Genomic DNA, 21363 nt, shown 5'->3' with positions numbered 1-21363 from the left:
TTAGATCAGTCTAATGTGGTTCTGTAGTAGATAACTATCTAATAATATCATTAGATCAGTCTGTGGTTCTGTAGTAGATAACTATCTAATAATATCATTAGATCAGTCTAATGTGGTTCTGTAATACATAACTATCTAATAATATCATTAGATCAGTCTAATGCTGTTCTGTGTTGTACAAAGACATTATATTTATTCAAGCCTTCATTTGACCTATCAGTAGTGTGTTCTGTAAAAATGTAATTACATGAAATGTATTATATGAATGTCTGTCTATTTCCCTCTCTCCTCTAGGTGTGTCCTCTTTGATTGCTCTGGTTCAGTCAGCTCAGGGCGAGGATCAGCCCAAGCTCAACGTGCTGCTGTGTGAGGCTGTGGTGGCAGTTTACCTGTCCCTGCTCATCCATGGGCTGGGCATGCACGCTGGCAACGAACTGTTCCGCCTCGCTGCTCACCCCCTCAGCAACAAGATGTGGGCGGCCGTGTTTGGAGGTGGGGCTAAAATCATCATCAAACCCAAACGGAACGCCGAGATCACTCCAGGTAACTTAGTAGACCCCTCTGCTTGTAACCCCTGACCTCTCTACCTCTCTCCTCCTCTACCTCTCTCCTCCTCTACCTCTCTCCTCCTCTACCTCTCTCCTCCTCTCTACCTCTCTCCTCCTTTCTACCTCTCTCCTCCTTTCTACCTCTCTCCCCCTCTCTACCTCTCTCCTCCTCTCTACCTCCTCTCTCCTCCTCTCTACATCTCTCCTCCTCTCTACCTCTCTACCTCTCTCCTCCTCTCTACCTCTCTCCTCTCTCTACCTCCTCTCTACCTCTCTACCTCCTCTCTACCTCTCTACCTCCTCTCTACCTCTCTCCTCCTCTACCTCTATCCTCCTCTCTTTCTCTCTCCTCTCTACCTCCCTCCTCCTCTCTACCTCCCTCCTCCTCTCTACCTCTCTCCTCCTCTCTACCTCTCTCCTCCTCTCTACCTCTCTTTCTCTCTCTACCTCTCTTTCTCTCTATCTCTACCCCTTTCTACCTCTCGCTCCCTCTCTTTCTCTCTACCTCTCCTCCTCTCTCTCTCTCTTTCTCTCTACCTCTCCTCCTCTCTACCTCTCTCTTTCTCTTCTCTCTACCTTGCTTTCTCTCTCTACCTCTTTCTCTCTCTACCTCTCTATCTCTACCCCTCTCTACCTCTCTTTCTCTCTACCTCCTTCTCTCTACCTCTCCTCCTCTACTTCTACACCTCTATACCTCTACTCCTCTCTACCTGTACTCCTCTCTACCTCTCTCTTTCTCGCTACTTCTCTCTTTCTCTATACCTCTACTCCCCTATACCTCTACTCCCCTATACCTCTACTCCCCTATACCTCTACTCCCCTATACCTCTACTCCCCTATACCTCTACTCCTCTATACCTCTAATCCCCTATACCTCTACTCCCCTATACCTCTCTCAACCTCTCTCCTCTACCATTTGTTTATCCTTTGTGTTCTGTCCTCTGTTTTCTGTCTCCCCTCATCTCTCTCCTATCTGTCCCCTGTTGTAACATTCTACTTAACCTTTAACCTTTACCTCTCATTCTCTTCCCTACTCCCTCCCTCTCCCTTGTTTCACCCCCCTTTTTTTACTCATGCCTGAGGCTGGGAAATCAGACGCAAGCCCCTCCTCCCTCCCATGACTAGCCAGACATACATAACTTCTCCTCCCCTCTCCACTGTGCCAGTTGATATTGAGACAGGTAGGCCTGAGCAGGGTCCTCCCCCCAGCCCCAGTGTCTCCCAGCCCCTCCACACTGATTCAGGGGACACAGCAGCACCTAGCTGTGAGTAACAGAGCTCCAGTGGGTTTGCAGTGCTGGGTGCAGTGATTACTACCATGCTGGTTTTGCGGTGTGGTATTGCAGTGCAGTAAATGCCACTAATGTGGTTTCCCCACTCTGTGTTGCTCAGAAAGTTAGCTGGTCTTTTCTGTAAGGATACTATTCGTTGGAAGTTCATGGTTCTCTGAACGGACAGAAATAGATCTGTCTGTCTCTGTTATTGTGTGCTGTGGTCTCATCTCATTGTATCGTGCACCTGAGTGTGTGTGTTTATGCAGGTGTGTTTGTGCAGGTGTGTGTGCATGTTTTCCATCTCATTGTGTCTCTATCTGTCTGTCACCATAGCAGCAGCAGCAGGTAAAGCTAGAACGGACTCGTCATCATCAGTGACCTCTGAACCTGACTCAGGGACTAAGGCTAAACCAGGTACTCACTGTGTTTCAGGTCTGGGTTAACTAACAGTGCATTTCCACATAACACGATAATTCGGATAGCCATGCTTGCTTTGTCCTCATGTGGGTGCTAGCTAGCAAGCAGCCAATCCAGTAGGGGGTGGAAGCTTGAGTGAACTTCGATTGGTCAATAGCGTTGGTATATCGCAAAGTATTTGCATACATTTCAGCTTTCGCCAACTTTGTTCCCGCCGTATTCATGCTCGCATCCACCAACCCTCCCCCCGACCACTTCACTTCCCTCCATTGAAAATGAATGGGCCCCCGTTGTTTCATCGCCCCCATCGTGTTATGTGGAAATGCACTGCAAGGTTTAACCAGGTACTCACTGTGCTTCAGGCCTGGCTTAACTAAAGCTAAACCAGGTACTCACTGTGCTTCAGGCCTGGCTTAACTAAAGCTAAACCAGGTACTCACTGTGCTTCAGGCCTGGCTTAACTAAAGCTAAACCAGGTACGCTCACTGTGCTTCAGGCCTGGCTTAACTAAAGCTAAACCAGGTACGCTCACTGTGCTTCAGGCCTGGCTTAACTAAAGCTAAACCAGGTACGCTCACTGTGCTTCAGGCCTGGCTTAACTAAAGCTAAACCAGGTACGCTCACTGTGCTTCAGGCCTGGCTTAACTAAAGCTAAACCAGGTACGTTCACTGGGCTATAGGTCTGCCTTAATTAAAGCTAAACCAGGTACACTCACTGTGCTTCAAGCCTGGCTTAACTAAAGCTAAACCAGGTACGCTCACTGTGCTTCAGGCCTGGCTTAACTAAAGCAAACCAGGTACACTCACTGGGCTATAGGTCTGTTTTAACTAAGGGTAAACCAGGTACACTCACTGGGCTATAGGTCTGCCTTAACTAAGGGTAAACCAGGTACACTCACTGGGCTATATGTCTGCCTTAACTAAGGGTAAACCAGGTACACTCACTGGGCTATAGGTCTGCCTTAACTAAGGGTAAACCAGGTACACTCACTGGGCTATAGGTCTGCCTTAACTAAGGGTAAACCAGGTACACTCACTGGGCTATAGGTCTGCCTTAACTAAGGGTAAACCAGGTACACTCACTGGGCTATAGGTCTGCCTTAACTAAGGTTAAACCAGGTACACTCACTGGGCTATAGGTCTGCCTTAACTAAGGTTAAACCAGGTACACTCACTGGGCTATAGGTCTGCCCTAACTAAGGGTAAACCAGGTACACTCACTGGGCTATAGGTCTGCCTTAACTAAGGGTAAACCAGGTACACTCACTGGGCTATAGGTCTGCCTTAACTAAGGTTAAACCAGGTACACTCACTGGGCTATAGGTCTGCCTTAACTAAGGTTAAACCAGGTACACTCACTGGGCTATAGGTCTGTCTTAACTAAGGGTAAGCAGGTACTCTAACTTGGTTAAGGGTAAACCAGGTACACTCACTGGGCTATAGGTCTGCCTTAACTAAGGGTAAACCAGGTACACTCACTGGGCTATAGGTCTGCCTTAACTAAGGGTAAACCAGGTACACTCACTGGGCTATAGGTCTGCCTTAACTAAGGGTAAACCAGGTACACTCACTGGGCTATAGGTCTGCCTTAACTAAGGGTAAACCAGGTACACTCACTGGGCTATAGGTCTGCCTTAACTAAGGGTAAACCAGGTACACTCACTGGGCTATAGGTCTGCCTTAACTAAGGTTAAACCAGGTACACTCACTGGGCTATAGGTCTGCCTTAACTAAGGTTAAACCAGGTACACTCACTGGGCTATAGGTCTGCCTTAACTAAGGGTAAACCAGGTACACTCACGGGGCTATAGGTCTGCCTTAACTAAGGGTAAACCAGGTACACTCACTGGGCTATAGGTCTGCCTTAACTAAGGGTAAACCAGGTACACTCACTGGGCTATAGGTCTGCCTTAACTAAGGTTAAACCAGGTACACTAACTAGGCTATAGGTATGCCTTAACTAAGGGTAAACCAGGTACTCTAACTGGGCTAAGGGTAAACCAGGTACATGGGGCGGCAGGGTAGCCTAGTGGTTAGAGCATTGGTTGCAAGTTCAAATCCCCGAGCTGACAAGTTTACAAATCTGTCGTTCTGCCCAAGAACAAGGCAGTTAACCCACTGTTCCTAGGCTGTCATTGAAAATAAGAATTTGTTCTTAACTGAGCCTAGTTAAATAAATGTAAAAAAAAAAAAAAAATTTTCAAAACACTAACTGGGCTGTATAGTAATGTCTGGAATGGAATGAATGGTTCCTATGTGTTTGATTCTATTCCATTATTTCCATTCCAGCCCTTACTATGAGCCGTCCTCCCCTCACCAGCCTCCACTGCCTGTGTGATCTAGTGTGGATCAGTAGTATCCGTGATGGTGTACTGTAGTAACTGTGTTGTTTCTCCATTATTATGAGCCGTCCTCCTCTCACCAGCCTCCACTGCCTGGGTGATCTAGTGTGGATCAGTAGTATCCGTGATGGTGTACTGTAGTAACTGTGTTGTTAGTTACTAGCATGTGATTGTGGTATTAGTAGTTAGGTGCTTGATGAAAGCAACACAACTGTAATTCAACATATTTATTATTACTTATTAGATGTGACGGTAGACAAACTCATTCTGAATATCAGTTCTTCTGAATACTGTTTTGGAACCAACCTGTAGTGATCAGACATTATTAGCAGATTGTGTTAAATAAATCTATGTGCTTTTGTGTTCACATTTAGACTTGATAACTTTTCTTTCAAGTCAAGGGTTCTTTCAGGATGTGGGTGAAAGGGGGAGGAGTGGAGAAGAGGCTGGTGGGGGAGGAGTGGAGGAGTGGGGAGAGGAGAAGAGGCTGGTGGGGGAGGATGTGGAGGAGTGGGGAGAGGAGAAGAGGCTGGTGGGGGAGGATGTGGAGGAGTGGGGAGAGGAGAAGAGGCTGGTGGGGGAGGATGTGGAGGAGTGGGGAGAGGAGAAGAGGCTGGTGGGGGAGGAGTGGAGAAGTGGGGAGAGGAGAAGAGGCTGGTGGGGGAGGAGTGGAGAGGAGAGAACAGAGGAAAGGAGAGGAGGGAAAGAGGCTGGTGGGGGAGGAGTGGAGAGGAGAGAACAGAGGAAAGGAGAGGAGGGAAAGAGGCTGGTGGGAGAGGATGTGGAGAGGAGAGAACAGAGGAAAGGACAGGAGGGGAGAGAAGGGTGGAGGAGAAGAGGCTGGTTTTGGGAGGATGTGGAGAGAACAGAGGAAAGGAGAGGAGGAAAAGAGGCTGGTGGGGGAGGATGTGGAGAGGAGAGAACAGAGGAAATGAGAGGAGGGGAGAGAAGGGTGGAGGAGAAGAGTTGAGAGAAGAATGCTTTATTTCAAAATGCCAAGTAGTCGATAAGACTCAGCTCTGTAAAAAGTACTGCTACCTTGTCTGCCACACACACACACACACACACACACACACACACACACACACACACACACACACACACACACACACACACACACACACACCCACCCACCCACCCACCCTCTGGAGAACTGAGATATAAGGGTCCTTGGTCTCTCTCTGTTGTATACCAGGTCACAAGCCATGCAGATTACCCTCAAGGACTCAGAAGCCTTTCAACCAGCAGACAGACAGATTAGAATATTATTAGAAACCTCTGGTCATATAACCATTCATAACCATTCTAACCAGTCTCATCATGATATATAGTATAATGAGTTATTGTGATCACCTCGACTGTATTGTCTTGTAGTCTGACGTGTGTGTGTTGTACGTGTGTGTGTTGTACGTGTGTGTGTTGTACGTGTGTGTGTGTGTTGTACGTGTGTGTGTGTGTTGTACGTGTGTGTGTGTGTGTGTGTGTGTTGTACGTGTGTGTGTGTGTGTGTGTGTGTTGTACGTGTATGTGTGTCTTGTACGTGTGTGTGTTGAACGTGTGTGTGTGTGTTGAACGTGTGTGTGTGTGTGTTGTGTGTGTGTGTGTGTGTGTGTGTGTGTTGTACGTGTGTGTGTCTGTGTGTGTGTGTTGTACGTGTGTGTGTCTTGTGTGCGTCTTACGCTGTTGTCTTGGTTTGTCTCTTGTCTCAGTGGTTCCAGAGATAGTCACCCAGGATAACGGTCCAGGTTTGTGTTAAAACGTCTGTGTCTGTCGTGTCCGCTCTCCTCTGTATGTGTTTCTGTGTCTCTCCATGTCTTGGGCCCAGAGTTTACCATAACCATGTGACCTGACCAGGAAGACGCTGGGCCCAAACGCTAACACAGATGCTGTGCAGGGTTGCTGGAGTCAATAATCAGTTCAGTCAATTCAGTTTGTTTCCTGAATTGAAATGGAATTGAGCCTAAACCCTGGTGCTGTGCCTTCCACCTGTACCCCCTAACCTCTCCTGGGCTCTACTGGGTGATGAAGACGATGATGCGTGGTCAACTCCTCTTCATCTCTTACAAGGCAGCAGTCATGTAAAAATGTTTCTATTAAAAAACCATATGTACTAAAAATCTCTCTCCCACACCCACCATCCCCTCCTCTAGCCGTGCCAGCCCCTCCCCCGGCAGAGGATGTGGATCGACTCAGACGACGGTTTAATATGAGGATGCTGGTTCCCGGTCGTCCAGTAAAGGAGGTCCCTGCCACCCCCCCTCCCGTCCCTGCAGAGAGACCCGCCTACAGGGAGAAGTTCATTCCTCCAGAGCTCAGCATGTGGGACTACTTTGTGGCCAAAGTAAGGCGTGATGCTGCTCCGCACAACATCACTGTATACATACGCTCACTGACAAACCATTTGTTGGTACATACAGTCATTAAAACATCAAAATAGACACAAACAAATAAGCTCTCCTCTCTCTCTCCTCCTCTCTCTCCTCCTCTCTCTTCCTCCCTCTCCTCCTCCCTCTCCTCCTCCCTCTCCTCCTCCCTCTCCCCCCAGCCCTTTCTGCCCCTGTCAGACAGTGGAGCTCTGTATGACTCAGATGAGAGCGGAGAGGAGGATGACGACGATGATGATGATGATGCCTTCCTCTCTGACACACAGATGACTGAACACTCTGACCCCAACTCATACAGGTGTGTCATTGTTGTCCCTTTTCCTACTTGACATCTAAGTAGAGTTCAGCTGTGGACAGCCCTTTGTATTGGGCCATGGTACACTGATTGTTCAGAGTATTTTCTACTAAGATTCAACACCCTGCCATCTTACCTGTAATGTCATGGTATGCTCTCTCTCTTCTCTCTACTCTCACTCCTCTCTCTCCTCTCTCTTCTCTCCTCTCTACTCTCTCTACTCTCTCTCCTCTCTCCTCTCTCTTCTCTCTACTCTCTCTCTACTCTCTCTCTTCTCTCTCCTCTCTCTCTCCTCTCTCTCTCCTCTCTCTCTCCTCTCTCTCTCCTCTCTCTCTCCTCTCTCTCCTCTCTCTCCTCTCTCTCCTCTCTCTCTTCTCTCTACTCTCTCCTCTCTCTCTCTTCTCTCTACTCTCTCTCTTCTCTCTCTCTCTCCTCTCTCTCCTCTCTCTCCTCTCTCTCCTCTCTCTCTCCTCTCTCTCTCCTCTCTCTCCTCCTCTCTCCTCTCTCTCTCTCCTCTCTCTCCTCTCTCTCTACTCTCTCCTCTCCTCTCTCTCTACTCTCTCCTCTCTCTCTCCTCTCTCTCTCCTCTCTCTCCTCTCTCTCCTCTCCTCTCTCTCTCCTCTCCTCTCTCCTCTCTCTCCTCTCCTCTCTCCTCTCCTCTCTCCTCTCTCTCCTCTCTCTCTCCTCTCTCTGTCTCTGTGTGTAGTTGGTCTCTGATCCGTCTGGTCATGGTGAAACTGGCTCTACATAACGTCAAGACCTTCCTCCCTCTCACTGGACTGGACTTCACAGGTACACACAAACACACACACTAGGGTTGAATGGTAGAAACCGTTTACCGGGATTTACCGCTCAAAATCACTATTTATATGAACAGGGTGGGGACAGAGAGCCCATCTCAGGGTGGGGACAGAGAGCCCATCTCAGGGTGGGGACAGAGAGCCCATCTCAGGGTGGGGACAGAGAGCCCATCTCAGGGTGGGGACAGAGAGCCCATCTCAGGGTGGGGACAGGCAGCCCATCATTAAAACAGTCTGTCACTCGAATATCGTTGCTTTAAATCAGTACCTGACCGAGCACTCTGTCTTTCTCTTTCTCCATCAACTCCATTCAAATTGCATCCAAAATAGATCATCCTGTTCTAGATTGTTCTTTATATATAGATGTCCCAGCCCACCTCTTTCAGGTAATACATTCAATGCAGTATTAGTCTTATATTTAGCAAATTAATGATGGGTTATGCATAATAAGCTTCTAATTTATAGCCTCTTGTCTCTCGCTCAGTACGCACACACCTGTGCTCCGCTGGCCTCTCTCCCTAAATAACGCTCCTTAGCTCTTGGAATCCCATGCAGGAAAAGATACAGTAGAATAGTTTGCTGGACATTATTATATTTTTGCGTTTCTTATGCCAATAGACTATTAGAAGAGGGACACAAGCTTTTGTTTGCTGAATGTTAAATGCAGCAGCCAATAGAACAAACAGGTAGTTTGAAAGAAGAGTGAACTCACGATGGTGGTAGGTTATAACAGTTATTTATTCAGACCCAGAACCATTCAATCTTCATGAAGAGAAGTGAAAGCCTTCTGCATCTAATCCTGGTCCTGTATTACTCAATGATGTCTTTAGAATGATGAAGATAAGGACAACAAAACGTAATTCATTGAACTGTTGAAAGAGAGGAAGGAATGAAGCAACAATAGAGAAAGAGGAGGTGGGCTAGTAACATTAGGGGAAATATTATGAAAGGTCAGCCTACTAATTATACAAATAGGCCCTATTCAATTTCAGAATTCAAATCTAATTTGCTAGCCTGTAGCAACTTTGTAGGCTGCATGTGCTGCACCAGAATCACATGATCTCTCCCTGCTTTATCATGGTTTGAATGAGGTGAGTAAAACCAGTTCATAATCAGTATAATACAATGCAGTACAGGAATACAGATTAACCTACTGGAGCTAGGTTCATTTATTTAGTCAAGAGAGCATATAGCTAGCTACATCTATGGGCTTTTATGTTTTTATTGTCGTGTGTAATGTGCAGTAGACTATATCATATATGTATTGGATAAGGGCACCATCATTTGGGCTTTTTTGGGCTTGGGCTCAGTAAATGTCTTTAATGTAGGGCTCAGTAAATGTATTTAATGTAGGGCTCAGTAAATGTCTTTAATGTGTAGGGCTCAGTAAATGTCTTTAATGTAGGGCTCAGTAAATGTCTTTAATGTAGGGCTCAGTAAATGTCTTTAATGTAGGGCTCAGTAACTGTCTATTGTGTAGGGCTCAGTAAATGTCTAATGTGTAGGGCTCAGTAAATGTCTTTAATGTAGGGCTCAGTAAATGTCTTTAATGTAGGGCTCAGTAAATGTCTTTAATGTAGGGCTCAGTAAATGTCTAATGTGTAGGGCTCAGTAAATGTCTTTAATGTAGGGCTCAGTAAATGTCTTTAATGTAGGGCTCAGTAAATGTCTTTCATGTAGGGCTCAGTAAATGTCTTTAATGTAGGGCTCAGTAAATGTCTTTAATGTAGGGCTCAGTAAATGTCTTTAATGTAGGGCTCAGTAAATGTCTTTAATGTAGGGCTCAGTAAATGTCTTTAATGTGTAGGGCTCAGTAAATGTCTTTAATGTAGGGCTCGTCAGGCTCAGGTAGCATCAGGGTTGAATTTTGGATCAAAGCTCTAATTACATCCAGACAGGCCTATTTATATACTTTATAATGCTTTTGAATGACACTTCCAGTTTTGGTGGGATATTCAGTGTACCCCGGGAGAAAAGTGAATTATTCTGGGGATGGAACAATTGTAATATACCGCGAAAATATTCAACACTCACTCACTCACTCACTCACTCACTCACTCACGCACGCACGCACGCACGCACGCACGCACGCACGCACGCACGCACTCACTCACTCACTCACTCACTCACTCACTCACTCACTCACTCACTCACTCACTCACTCACTCACTCACTCACTCACTCACTCACTCACTCACTCACTCACTCACTCACTCTCTAGAGCGGCGCAACCAAAACAGTTTTTCTTTCTGTTATCGTCCTATCCTCCCTCCATCAGACCTGCCGGTGACGTCTCCTCTGGGGAATGCTGTGCTGAAGACACTAGAGAACTGGGAGACCCAACTCCAGGAGAGGATGAACAAGTTTGATGGTCCTCCTCCCAACTACATCAACACCTACCCCACTGACCTCAGCACAGGAGGGGGGCCCGCCATACTGAGACACAAGGCCATGCTGGAGCCTGACAACACACCTTTCAAGTGGGTATTATTCACACACACACACACACACACAGATACATAGACTACACACACACACACAGATACATAGACTACACAGATACATAGACTACACACACAGAGATACATAGACTACACACACAGATACATAGACCACACACACACACACACACACACACACACACACAGAGAGAGATACATAGACTACACACACTCACACACAGATACATAGACCACAAACATATACATAGACCACACACAGATACACAGATATATAGACTACACACACAGATACATAGACTGCACACACACACACACACACACACACACACAGAGAGATCCATAGACTACACACACAGATACATAGACCATAGACTACACACAGAACATAGACTACACACACAGATACATAGACCATAGACTACACACACAGATACTTAGACTACACAAACACACACACACACACACACACACACAAACACACACAGAGAGATACATAGACTACACACAGATACACAGATATATAGACTACACACAGATACATAGACTACACACACACCCACACACACACACACACACACACACACACACACACACACACACAGAGAGAGAGAGAGATCCATAGACTACACACACAGATACATAGACTACACACAGAACATAGACTACACACAGATACATAGACCATAGACTACACACACAGATACTTAGACTACACACACACACACCCATGTTCTCACATGTTTCTGTGTGTGTGTCTCGTGTTCCAGGAATAAGAACCACATTTCATTCCCTGCGAGGCGTCTCTGGCACTACCTGGTGAAACAGGAAGTTCTTCAGGAGACTCTGATTCGCTATATCTTCACTAAGAAGAGGAAGCAGAGCGAGGTAACGAGCTAAACTGGACCCCTGGTACAATCTGTGTCTGTCTGTCCCCTACATCTACAGCATGTCTGGTCTCATACACCAGGCATCCTTTATTTACCTGGTTATTACTTACACATTAAACTAGTCAATTGGTCATTATATGTTTCAAGGTGGATTCAGAAAGGTGTCATTATAGCACCTAACTTGTTAACGATTAATTAAGTGGATTCAGAAAGGTGTCATTATAGCACCTAACTTGTTAATGATTAATTAAGTGGATTCAGAAAGGTGTCATTATAGCACCTAACTTGTTAACGATTAATTAAGTGGATTCAGAAAGGTGTCATTATAGCACCTAACTTGTTAATGATTAATTAAGTGGATTCAGAAAGGTGTCATTATAGCACCTAACTTGTTAACGATTAATTAAGTGGATTCAGAAAGGTGTCATTATAGCACCTAACTTGTTAATGATTAATTAAGTGGATTCAGAAAGGTGTCATTATAGCACCTAACTTGTTAATGATTAATTAAGTGGATTCAGAAAGGTGTCATTATAGCACCTAACTTGTTAATGAGTACATAGCAGGTAACTTCTGAGAAACAGGTTTAACATAGTGTTACCTCCTCCAGTCCAGCCTCTCCTACAACATGCACCATGTCAGACAGATCATCGGTCTGGATGTGTCCGTAGAATCATCTTCATAACAATAGTTCTTCAAATCCCAAATTCTATTGATTTATATTTTATATATTCTGTATTTTGAGTAAGGTCCATAATTATTTTGTACATTATGGCCCAGTTAATTTAACTTCTGAAGAGTAGTGTATATCACACACACACACACACACACACACACACACACACACACACACACACACACACACACTTCTATTGTTATTATTATGGTTTTGACGGCCTTGTATTGTGTAATCAAGAACAGAGAATTCTGTGATGTCTGCACACCATCACCACTACTATAATCACCTCTATTATTAGTATTATTCAAATGTTCATGATCATGTCTGAAGACATCTGCTAACACAGACAGTCATCTTATATGGTGCATCTCCTTTCTAAACGCAATTATAACCACATACATAGATCCTGCTTTGTTGAGATTTGAGTAGAAAGTTAAAGATGTGATTTCAAACTACCTTATACCTGACTTCCAGTAAGTAGACTCTTTAAGGTGTGTTTATTTTGACTTTGGTGTTGAGACTGTGCCCCAACCTCCCCTCCACCCACTGTCATTACATTGAGAGAGACCTCTGCTATCTCCCCAGCACTCCACTCTGTTACCATGTGATTGGACATTGTTTGGGTTGGGAGAAGCCTTTGCCTCATCCACGTATTGACACACTGACTGTGTGTGTGGCTGCGTGTATCTACCATCCAAACAACCCTGTCATTTTTGTTTTCTTCATTTTGTGTTTTGTGCATGTGTTGTGTAGTGTGTTGAAGGCTATATGGATCTCCTCAGCCCAAACTGTGTATCTGGAGCTCTCAGGTCCAACAAGGTAGTATCAAGGTGTCTGTCTGTACAGTATGAACTGGTACCTGCTCAGGGCTGTGTAAGTCTCTCTTCTAATCACTTGGCATGCTTCACCTCACCATTACTACTCACTAACCCAACACTACCAGGGTTTCCAGAGTTTCACCTCACCATTACTACTCACAAACCCAACACTACCAGGGTTTTCCAGAGCTTCACCTCACCATTACTACTCACTAACCCACCATGACCAGGGTTTTCCAGAGCTTCACCTCACCATTACTACTCACTAACCCAACACTACCAGGGTTTTCCAGAGCTTTACCTCACCATTACTACTCACAAACCCAACACTACCAGGGTTTTCCAGAGCTTCACCTCACCATTACTACTCACTAACCCACCATGACCAGGGTTTTCCAGAGCTTCACCTCACCATTACTACTCACTAACCCAACACTACCAGGGTTTTCCAGAGCTTTACCTCACCATTACTACTCACTAACCCAACACGACCAGGGTTTTCCAGAGCTTCACCTCACCATTACTACTCACTAACCCAACACGACCAGGGTTTTCCAGAGCTTCACCTCACCATTACTACTCACTAACCCAACACGACCAGGGTTTTCCAGAGCTTCTTCACCTCACCATTACTACTCACTAACCCAACACTACCAGGGTTTTCCAGAGCTTCACCTCACCATTACTACTCACTAACCCAACACGACCAGGGTTTTCCAGAGCTTCACCTCACCATTACTACTCACTAACCCAACACGACCAGGGTTTTCCAGAGCTTCTTCACCTCACCATTACTACTCACTAACCCACCATGACCAGGGTTTTCCAGAGCTTCACCTCACCATTACTACTCACTAACCCACCATGACCAGGGTTTTCCAGAGCTTCACCTCACCATTACTACTCACTAACCCAACACGACCAGGGTTTTCCAGAGCTTCACCTCACCATTACTACTCACTAACCCAACACGACCAGGGTTTTCCAGAGCTTCACCTCACCATTACTACTCACTAACCCAACACGACCAGGGTTTTCCAGAGCTTCTTCACCTCACCATTACTACTCACTAACCCAACACGACCAGGGTTTTCCAGAGCTTCACCTCACCATTACTACTCACTAACCCAACACTACCAGGGTTTTCCAGAGCTTCACCTCACCATTACTACTCACTAACCCACCATGACCAGGGTTTTCCAGAGCTTCACCTCACCATTACTACTCACTAACCCAACACGACCAGGGTTTTCCAGGGCTTCACCTCACCATTACTACTCACTAACCCAACACGACCAGGGTTTTCCAGAGCTTCACCTCACCATTACTACTCACTAACCCACCATGACCAGGGTTTTCCAGAGCTTCACCTCACCATTACTACTCACTAACCCAACACGACCAGGGTTTTCCAGAGCTTCACCTCACCATTACTACTCACTAACCCACCATGACCAGGGTTTTCCAGAGCTTCACCTCACCATTACTACTCACTAACCCAACACGACCAGGGTTTTCCAGAGCTTCACCTCACCATTACTACTCACTAACCCAACACTACCAGGGTTTTCCAGAGCTTCACCTCACCATTACTACTCACTAACCCAACACTACCAGGGTTTTCCAGAGCTTCACCTCACCATTACTACGCACTAACCCAACACTACCAGGGTTTTCCAGAGCTTCACCTCACCATTACTACTCACTAACCCAACACAACCAGGGTTTTCCAGAACTTCACCTCACCATTACTACTCACTAACCCACCATGACCAGGGTTTTCCAGAGCTTCACCTCACCATTACTACTCACTAACCCAACACGACCAGGGTTTTCCAGAGCTTCACCTCACCATTACTACTCACTAACCCAACACTACCAGGGTTTTCCAGAGCTTCACCTCACCATTACTACTCACTAACCCAACACGACCAGGGTTTTCCAGAGCTTCTTCACCTCACCATTACTACTCACTAACCCAACACGACCAGGGTTTTCCAGTGCTTCACCTCACCATTACTACTCACTAACCCAACACGACCAGGGTTTTCCAGAGCTTCACCTCACCATTACTACTCACTAACCCAACACGACCAGGGTTTTCCAGAGCTTCACCTCACCATTACTACTCACTAACCCAACACGACCAGGGTTTTCCAGAGCTTCACCTCACCATTACTACTCACTAACCCAACACGACCAGGGTTTTCCAGAGCTTCACCTCACCATTACTACTCACTAACCCAACACTACCAGGGTTTTCCAGAAATCACATTTGTAATATTCCTGGAATCAGGAAGGAATAAGAATCCATAATCCTTAAACCAGGATTTCTGAAAAATGTAAGAATTTGGGGAAAGTTAGCATAATTTTGCAACCTTACCTACTACCTAACCTCACTGTCACTAACCCACTAACTCATCACATCACCTCACCCCACTGACACGGTCTGTCACTAACCCACTACCTCATCACCTCACTGTCACTAACCCATTAACTCATCACATCACCTCACCCAAATGTCTGTCACTAACCTACCTCATCACATCACCCCACCCCACTGACAAGGTCTGTCACTAACCCACTATCTCATCACCTCAACCCACTGTCTTTCACTAACCCACTACCTCATCACCTCAACCCAATGTCTGTCACTAACCCACTACCTCATCACCTCAACCCACTGTCTGTCACTAACCCACTACCTCATTACATCACCTCACCACACTGACACGGTCTGTCTCTACCCCCACTAACACACTGACACGGTCTGTCTCTACCCCCACCAACACACTGACACGGTCTGTCTCTACCCCCACCAACACACGGTCTGTCTCTACCCCCACCAACACACGGTCTGTCTCTACCCCCACCAACACACGGTCTGTCTCTACCCCCACCAACACACGGTCTGTCTCTACCCCCACCAACACACGGTCTGTCTCTACCCCCACCAACACACGGTCTGTCTCTACCCCCACTAACACACGGTCTGTCTCTACCCCCACTAACACACGGTCTGTCTCTACCCCAACTAACACACGGTCTGTCTCTACCCCCACTGACACACGGTCTGTCTCTACCCCCACTGACGCACGGTCTGTCTCTACCCCCACTGACGCACGGTCTGTCTCTACCCCCACTGACGCACGGTCTGTCTCTACCCCCACTGACACACGGTCTGTCTCTACCCCCACTGACACACGGTCTGTCTCTACCCCCACTGACACACGGTCTGTCTCTACCCCCACTGACACACGGTCTGTCTCTACCCCCACTGACACACGGTCTGTCTCTACCCCCACTGACACACGGTCTGTCTCTACCCCCACTGACACACGGTCTGTCTCTACCCCCACTGACACACGGTCTGTCTCTACCCCCTCTGACACACGGTCTGTCTCTACCCCCACTGACACACGGTCTGTCTCTACGCCCACTGACACAGGGTCTGTCTCTACCCCCACTAACACACTGACACGGTCTGTCTCTACCCCCACTAACACACTGACACGGTCTGTCTCTACCCCCACTAACACGGTCTGTCTCTACCCCCACTAACACACTGACACGGTCTGTCTCTACCCACACTGACACACTGACACGGTCTGTCTCTACCCCCACTAACACACTGACACGGTCTGTCTCTACCCACACTGACACACTGACACGGTCTGTCTCTACCCACACGGACACGGTCTGTCTCTACCCCCACTAACACACTGACACGGTCTGTCTCTACCCCCACTAACACACTGACACGGTCTGTCTCTACCCCCACTAACACACTGACACGGTCTGTCTCTACCCCCACCGACACACGGTCTGTCTCTACCCCCACCGACACACGGTCTGTCTCTACCCCCACTGACACACGGTCTGTCTCTACCCCCACTGACACACGGTCTGTCTCTACCCCCACTAACACGGTCTGTCTCTACCCCCACTAACACACTGACACGGTCTGTCTCTACCCACACTGACACAGTCTGTCTCTACCCCCACTAACACACTGACACGGTCTGTCTCTACCCACACGGACACGGTCTGTCTCTACCCCCACTAACACACTGACACGGTCTGTCTCTACCCCCACTAACACACTGACACGGTCTGTCTCTACCCCCACCGACACACGGTCTGTCTCTACCCCCACTGACACACGGTCTGTCTCTACCCCCACCGACACACGGTCTGTCTCTACCCCCACCGACACACGGTCTGTCTCTACCCCCACTGACACACGGTCTGTCTCTACCCCCACTGACACACGGTCTGTCTCTACCCCCACTGACACACGGTCTGTCTCTACCCCCACTGACACACGGTCTGTCTCTACCCCCACTGACACACGGTCTGTCTCTACCCCCACTGACACACGGTCTGTCTCTACCCCCACTGACACACGGTCTGTCTCTACCCCCACTGACACACGGTCTGTCTCTACCCCCACTGACACACGGTCTGTCTCTACCCCCACTGACACACGGTCTGTCTCTACCCCCACTGACACACGGTCTGTCTCTACCCCCACTGACACACGGTCTGTCTCTACCCCCACTGACACACTGACATGGTCTGTCTCTACCCCCATTAACACACTGACACGGTCTGTCTCTACCCCCACTAACACGGTCTGTCTCTACCCCCACTAACACACTGACACGGTCTGTCTCTACCCCCACTAACACACTGACACGGTCTGTCTCTACCCCCACTAACACACTGACACGGTCTGTCTCTACCCCCACTAACACACTGACACGGTCTGTCTCTACCCCCACTAACACACTGACACGGTCTGTCTCTACCCACACTGACACGGTCTGTCTCTACCCCCACTGACACACGGTCTGTCTCTACCCCCACTAACACACGGTCTGTCTCTACCCCCCACTAACACACGGTCTGTCTCTACCCCCCACTAACACACAGTCTGTCTCTACCCCCCACTAACACACGGTCTGTCTCTACCCCCCACTAACACACGGTCTGTCTCTAGCCCCCACTGACACACGGTCTGTCTCTACCCCCACTGACACACGGTCTGTCTCTACCCCCACTAACACACGGTCTGTCTCTCCCCCCACTAACACACGGTCTGTCTCTACCCCCACTGACACACGGTCTGTCTCTACCCCCACTGACACACGGTCTGTCTCTACCCCCACTGACGCACGGTCTGTCTCTACCCCCACTGACGCACGGTCTGTCTCTACCCCCACTGACACACGGTCTGTCTCTACCCCCACTGACACACGGTCTGTCTCTACCCCCACTGACACACGGTCTGTCTCTACCCCCACTGACACACGGTCTGTCTCTACCCCCACTGACACACGGTCTGTCTCTACCCCCACTGACACACGGTCTTTCTCTACCCCCACTGACACACGGTCTGTCTCTACCCCCACTGACACACGGTCTGTCTCTACCCCCTCTGACACACGGTCTGTCTCTACCCCCACTGACACACGGTCTGTCTCTACGCCCACTGACACAGGGTCTGTCTCTACGCCCACTAACACACTGACACGGTCTGTCTCTACCCCCACTAACACACTGACACGGTCTGTCTCTACCCCCACTAACACGGTCTGTCTCTACCCCCACTAACACATTGACACGGTCTGTATCTACCCACACTGACACACTGACACGGTCTGTCTCTACCCACACGGACACGGTCTGTCTCTACCCCCACTAACACACTGACACGGTCTGTCTCTACCCCCACTAACACACTGACACGGTCTGTCTCTACCCCCACCGACACACGGTCTGTCTCTACCCCCACCGACACACGGTCTGTCTCTACCCCCACCGACACACGGTCTGTCTCTACCCCCACTGACACACGGTCTGTCTCTACCCCCACTGACACACGGTCTGTCTCTACCCCCACTAACACGGTCTGTCTCTACCCCCACTAACACACTGACACGGTCTGTCTCTACCCACACTGACACAGTCTGTCTCTACCCCCACTAACACACTGACACGGTCTGTCTCTACCCACACGGACACGGTCTGTCTCTACCCCCACTAACACACTGACACGGTCTGTCTCTACCCCCACTAACACACTGACACGGTCTGTCTCTACCCCCACCGACACACGGTCTGTCTCTACCCCCACTGACACACGGTCTGTCTCTACCCCCACCGACACACGGTCTGTCTCTACCCCCACTGACACACGGTCTGTCTCTACCCCCACTGACACACGGTCTGTCTCTACCCCCACTGACACACGGTCTGTCTCTACCCCCACTGACACACGGTCTGTCTCTACCCCCACTGACACACGGTCTGTCTCTACCCCCACTGACACACGGTCTGTCTCTACCCCCACTGACACACGGTCTGTCTCTACCCCCACTGACACACGGTCTGTCTCTACCCCCACTGACACACGGTCTGTCTCTACCCCCACTGACACACGGTCTGTCTCTACCCCCACTGACACACGGTCTGTCTCTACCCCCACTGACACACGGTCTGTCTCTACCCCCACTGACACACGGTCTGTCTCTACCCCCACTGACACACGGTCTGTCTCTACCCCCACTGACACACGGTCTGTCTCTACCCCCACTGACACACTGACATGGTCTGTCTCTACCCCCATTAACACACTGACACGGTCTGTCTCTACCCCCACTAACACGGTCTGTCTCTACCCCCACTAACACACTGACACGGTCTGTCTCTACCCCCACTAACACACTGACTCGGTCTGTCTCTACCCCCACTAACACACTGACACGGTCTGTCTCTACCCCCACTAACACACTGACACGGTCTGTCTCTACCCCCACTAACACACTGACACGGTCTGTCTCTACCCACACTGACACGGTCTGTCTCTACCCCCACTGACACACGGTCTGTCTCTACCCCCACTAACACACGGTCTGTCTCTACCCCCCACTAACACACGGTCTGTCTCTACCCCCCACTAACACACAGTCTGTCTCTACCCCCCACTAACACACGGTCTGTCTCTACCCCCCACTAACACACGGTCTGTCTCTAGCCCCCACTGACACACGGTCTGTCTCTACCCCCACTGACACACGGTCTGTCTCTACCCCCACTAACACACGGTCTGTCTCTCCCCCCACTAACACACGGTCTGTCTCTACCCCCACTGACACACGGTCTGTCTCTACCCCCACTGACACACGGTCTGTCTCTACCCCCACTGACACACGGTCTGTCTCTACCCCCACTGACACACGGTCTGTCTCTACCCCCACTGACACACGGTCTGTCTCTACCCCCACTGACACACGGTCTGTCTCTACCCCCACTGACACACGGTCTGTCTCTACCCCCACTGACACACTGACATGGTCTGTCTCTACCCCCATTGACACACTGACACGGTCTGTCTCTACCCCCACTAACACGGTCTGTCTCTACCCCCACTAACACACTGACACGGTCTGTCTCTACCCCCACTAACACACTGACACGGTCTGTCTCTACCCCCACTAACACACTGACACGGTCTGTCTCTACCCCCACTAACACACTGACACGGTCTGTCTCTACCCCCACTAACACACTGACACGGTCTGTCTCTACCCACACTGACACGGTCTGTCTCTACCCCCACTGACACACGGTCTGTCTCTACCCCCACTGACACACGGTCTGTCTCTACCCCCCACTAACACACGGTCTGTCTCTACCCCCCACTAACACACAGTCTGTCTCTACCCCCCACTAACACACGGTCTGTCTCTACCCCCCACTAACACACGGTCTGTCTCTAGCCCCCACTGACACACGGTCTGTCTCTACCCCCACTGACACACGGTCTGTCTCTACCCCCACTAACACACGGTCTGTCTCTCCCCCCACTAACACACGGTCTGTCTCTACCCCCACTAACACACGGTCTGTCTCTACCCCCACTAACACACGGTCTGTCTCTACCCCCCACTAACACACGGTCTGTCTCTACCCCCACTAACACACGGTCTGTCTCTCCCCCCACTAACACACGGTCTGTCTCTCCCCCCACTAACACACGGTCTGTCTCTCCCCCCACTAACACACGGTCTGTCTCTCCCCCCACTAACACACGGTCTGTCTCTCCCCCCACTAACACACGGTCTGTCTCTACCCCCACTAACACACAGTCTGTCTCTACCCCCACTGACACACGGTCTGTCTCTACCCCCACTAACACACGGTCTGTCTCTGTCTGGTCATTCCTTCTATAGCTGGGCCTAAAGTCTTTCATTCTTCTGCTGCTGGACCCATTCTTCATCTCTTCCTAAATACTATCATCCCCTCTGTAATGATGACTTATTCCAGCCCCTCTTCCAGCTCTGACAGAGAGGTGTCACGTGGACCTAACCTGCATGTTCTCTCTGAGTGCTCACTGTGTCACTGCTGTGTGTGGCTGTGTGTCAGTGTAGGGGTGTTGTGATAGCGTGTGGC

At 48.9% G+C, this 21363-nt stretch overlaps 1 protein-coding gene across 8 annotated transcripts in view; it reads left to right on the top strand.

The window, feature by feature from the left end:
- LOC110515873 (dmX-like protein 2) overlaps positions 1-21363 on the top strand; it is a 105232-nt gene that overhangs the window by 68600 nt on the left and 15269 nt on the right. For 3 of the 8 annotated variants that reach the window (XM_036964142.1, XM_036964140.1, XM_036964139.1), the window contains exons 40-47: positions 295-543; positions 2156-2236; positions 6732-6922; positions 7127-7263; positions 7967-8052; positions 10339-10540; positions 11290-11407; positions 12842-12907. In XM_036964142.1, the coding sequence (XP_036820037.1) occupies positions 295-543; positions 2156-2236; positions 6732-6922; positions 7127-7263; positions 7967-8052; positions 10339-10540; positions 11290-11407; positions 12842-12907 (1130 nt within the window). The remainder of the gene's footprint in view (positions 1-294; positions 544-2155; positions 2237-6731; positions 6923-7126; positions 7264-7966; positions 8053-10338; positions 10541-11289; positions 11408-12841; positions 12908-21363) is intronic. The other 5 variants (XM_036964146.1, XM_036964143.1, XM_036964144.1 and 2 more) reach the window with 3 other exon arrangements.

The sequence above is a fragment of the Oncorhynchus mykiss genome, chromosome 26 (genome assembly GCF_013265735.2).
Source record: "Oncorhynchus mykiss isolate Arlee chromosome 26, USDA_OmykA_1.1, whole genome shotgun sequence".
Lineage (NCBI taxonomy): Eukaryota > Metazoa > Chordata > Actinopteri > Salmoniformes > Salmonidae > Oncorhynchus > Oncorhynchus mykiss.
This window is presented reverse-complemented; position numbering and strand designations above follow the sequence as displayed.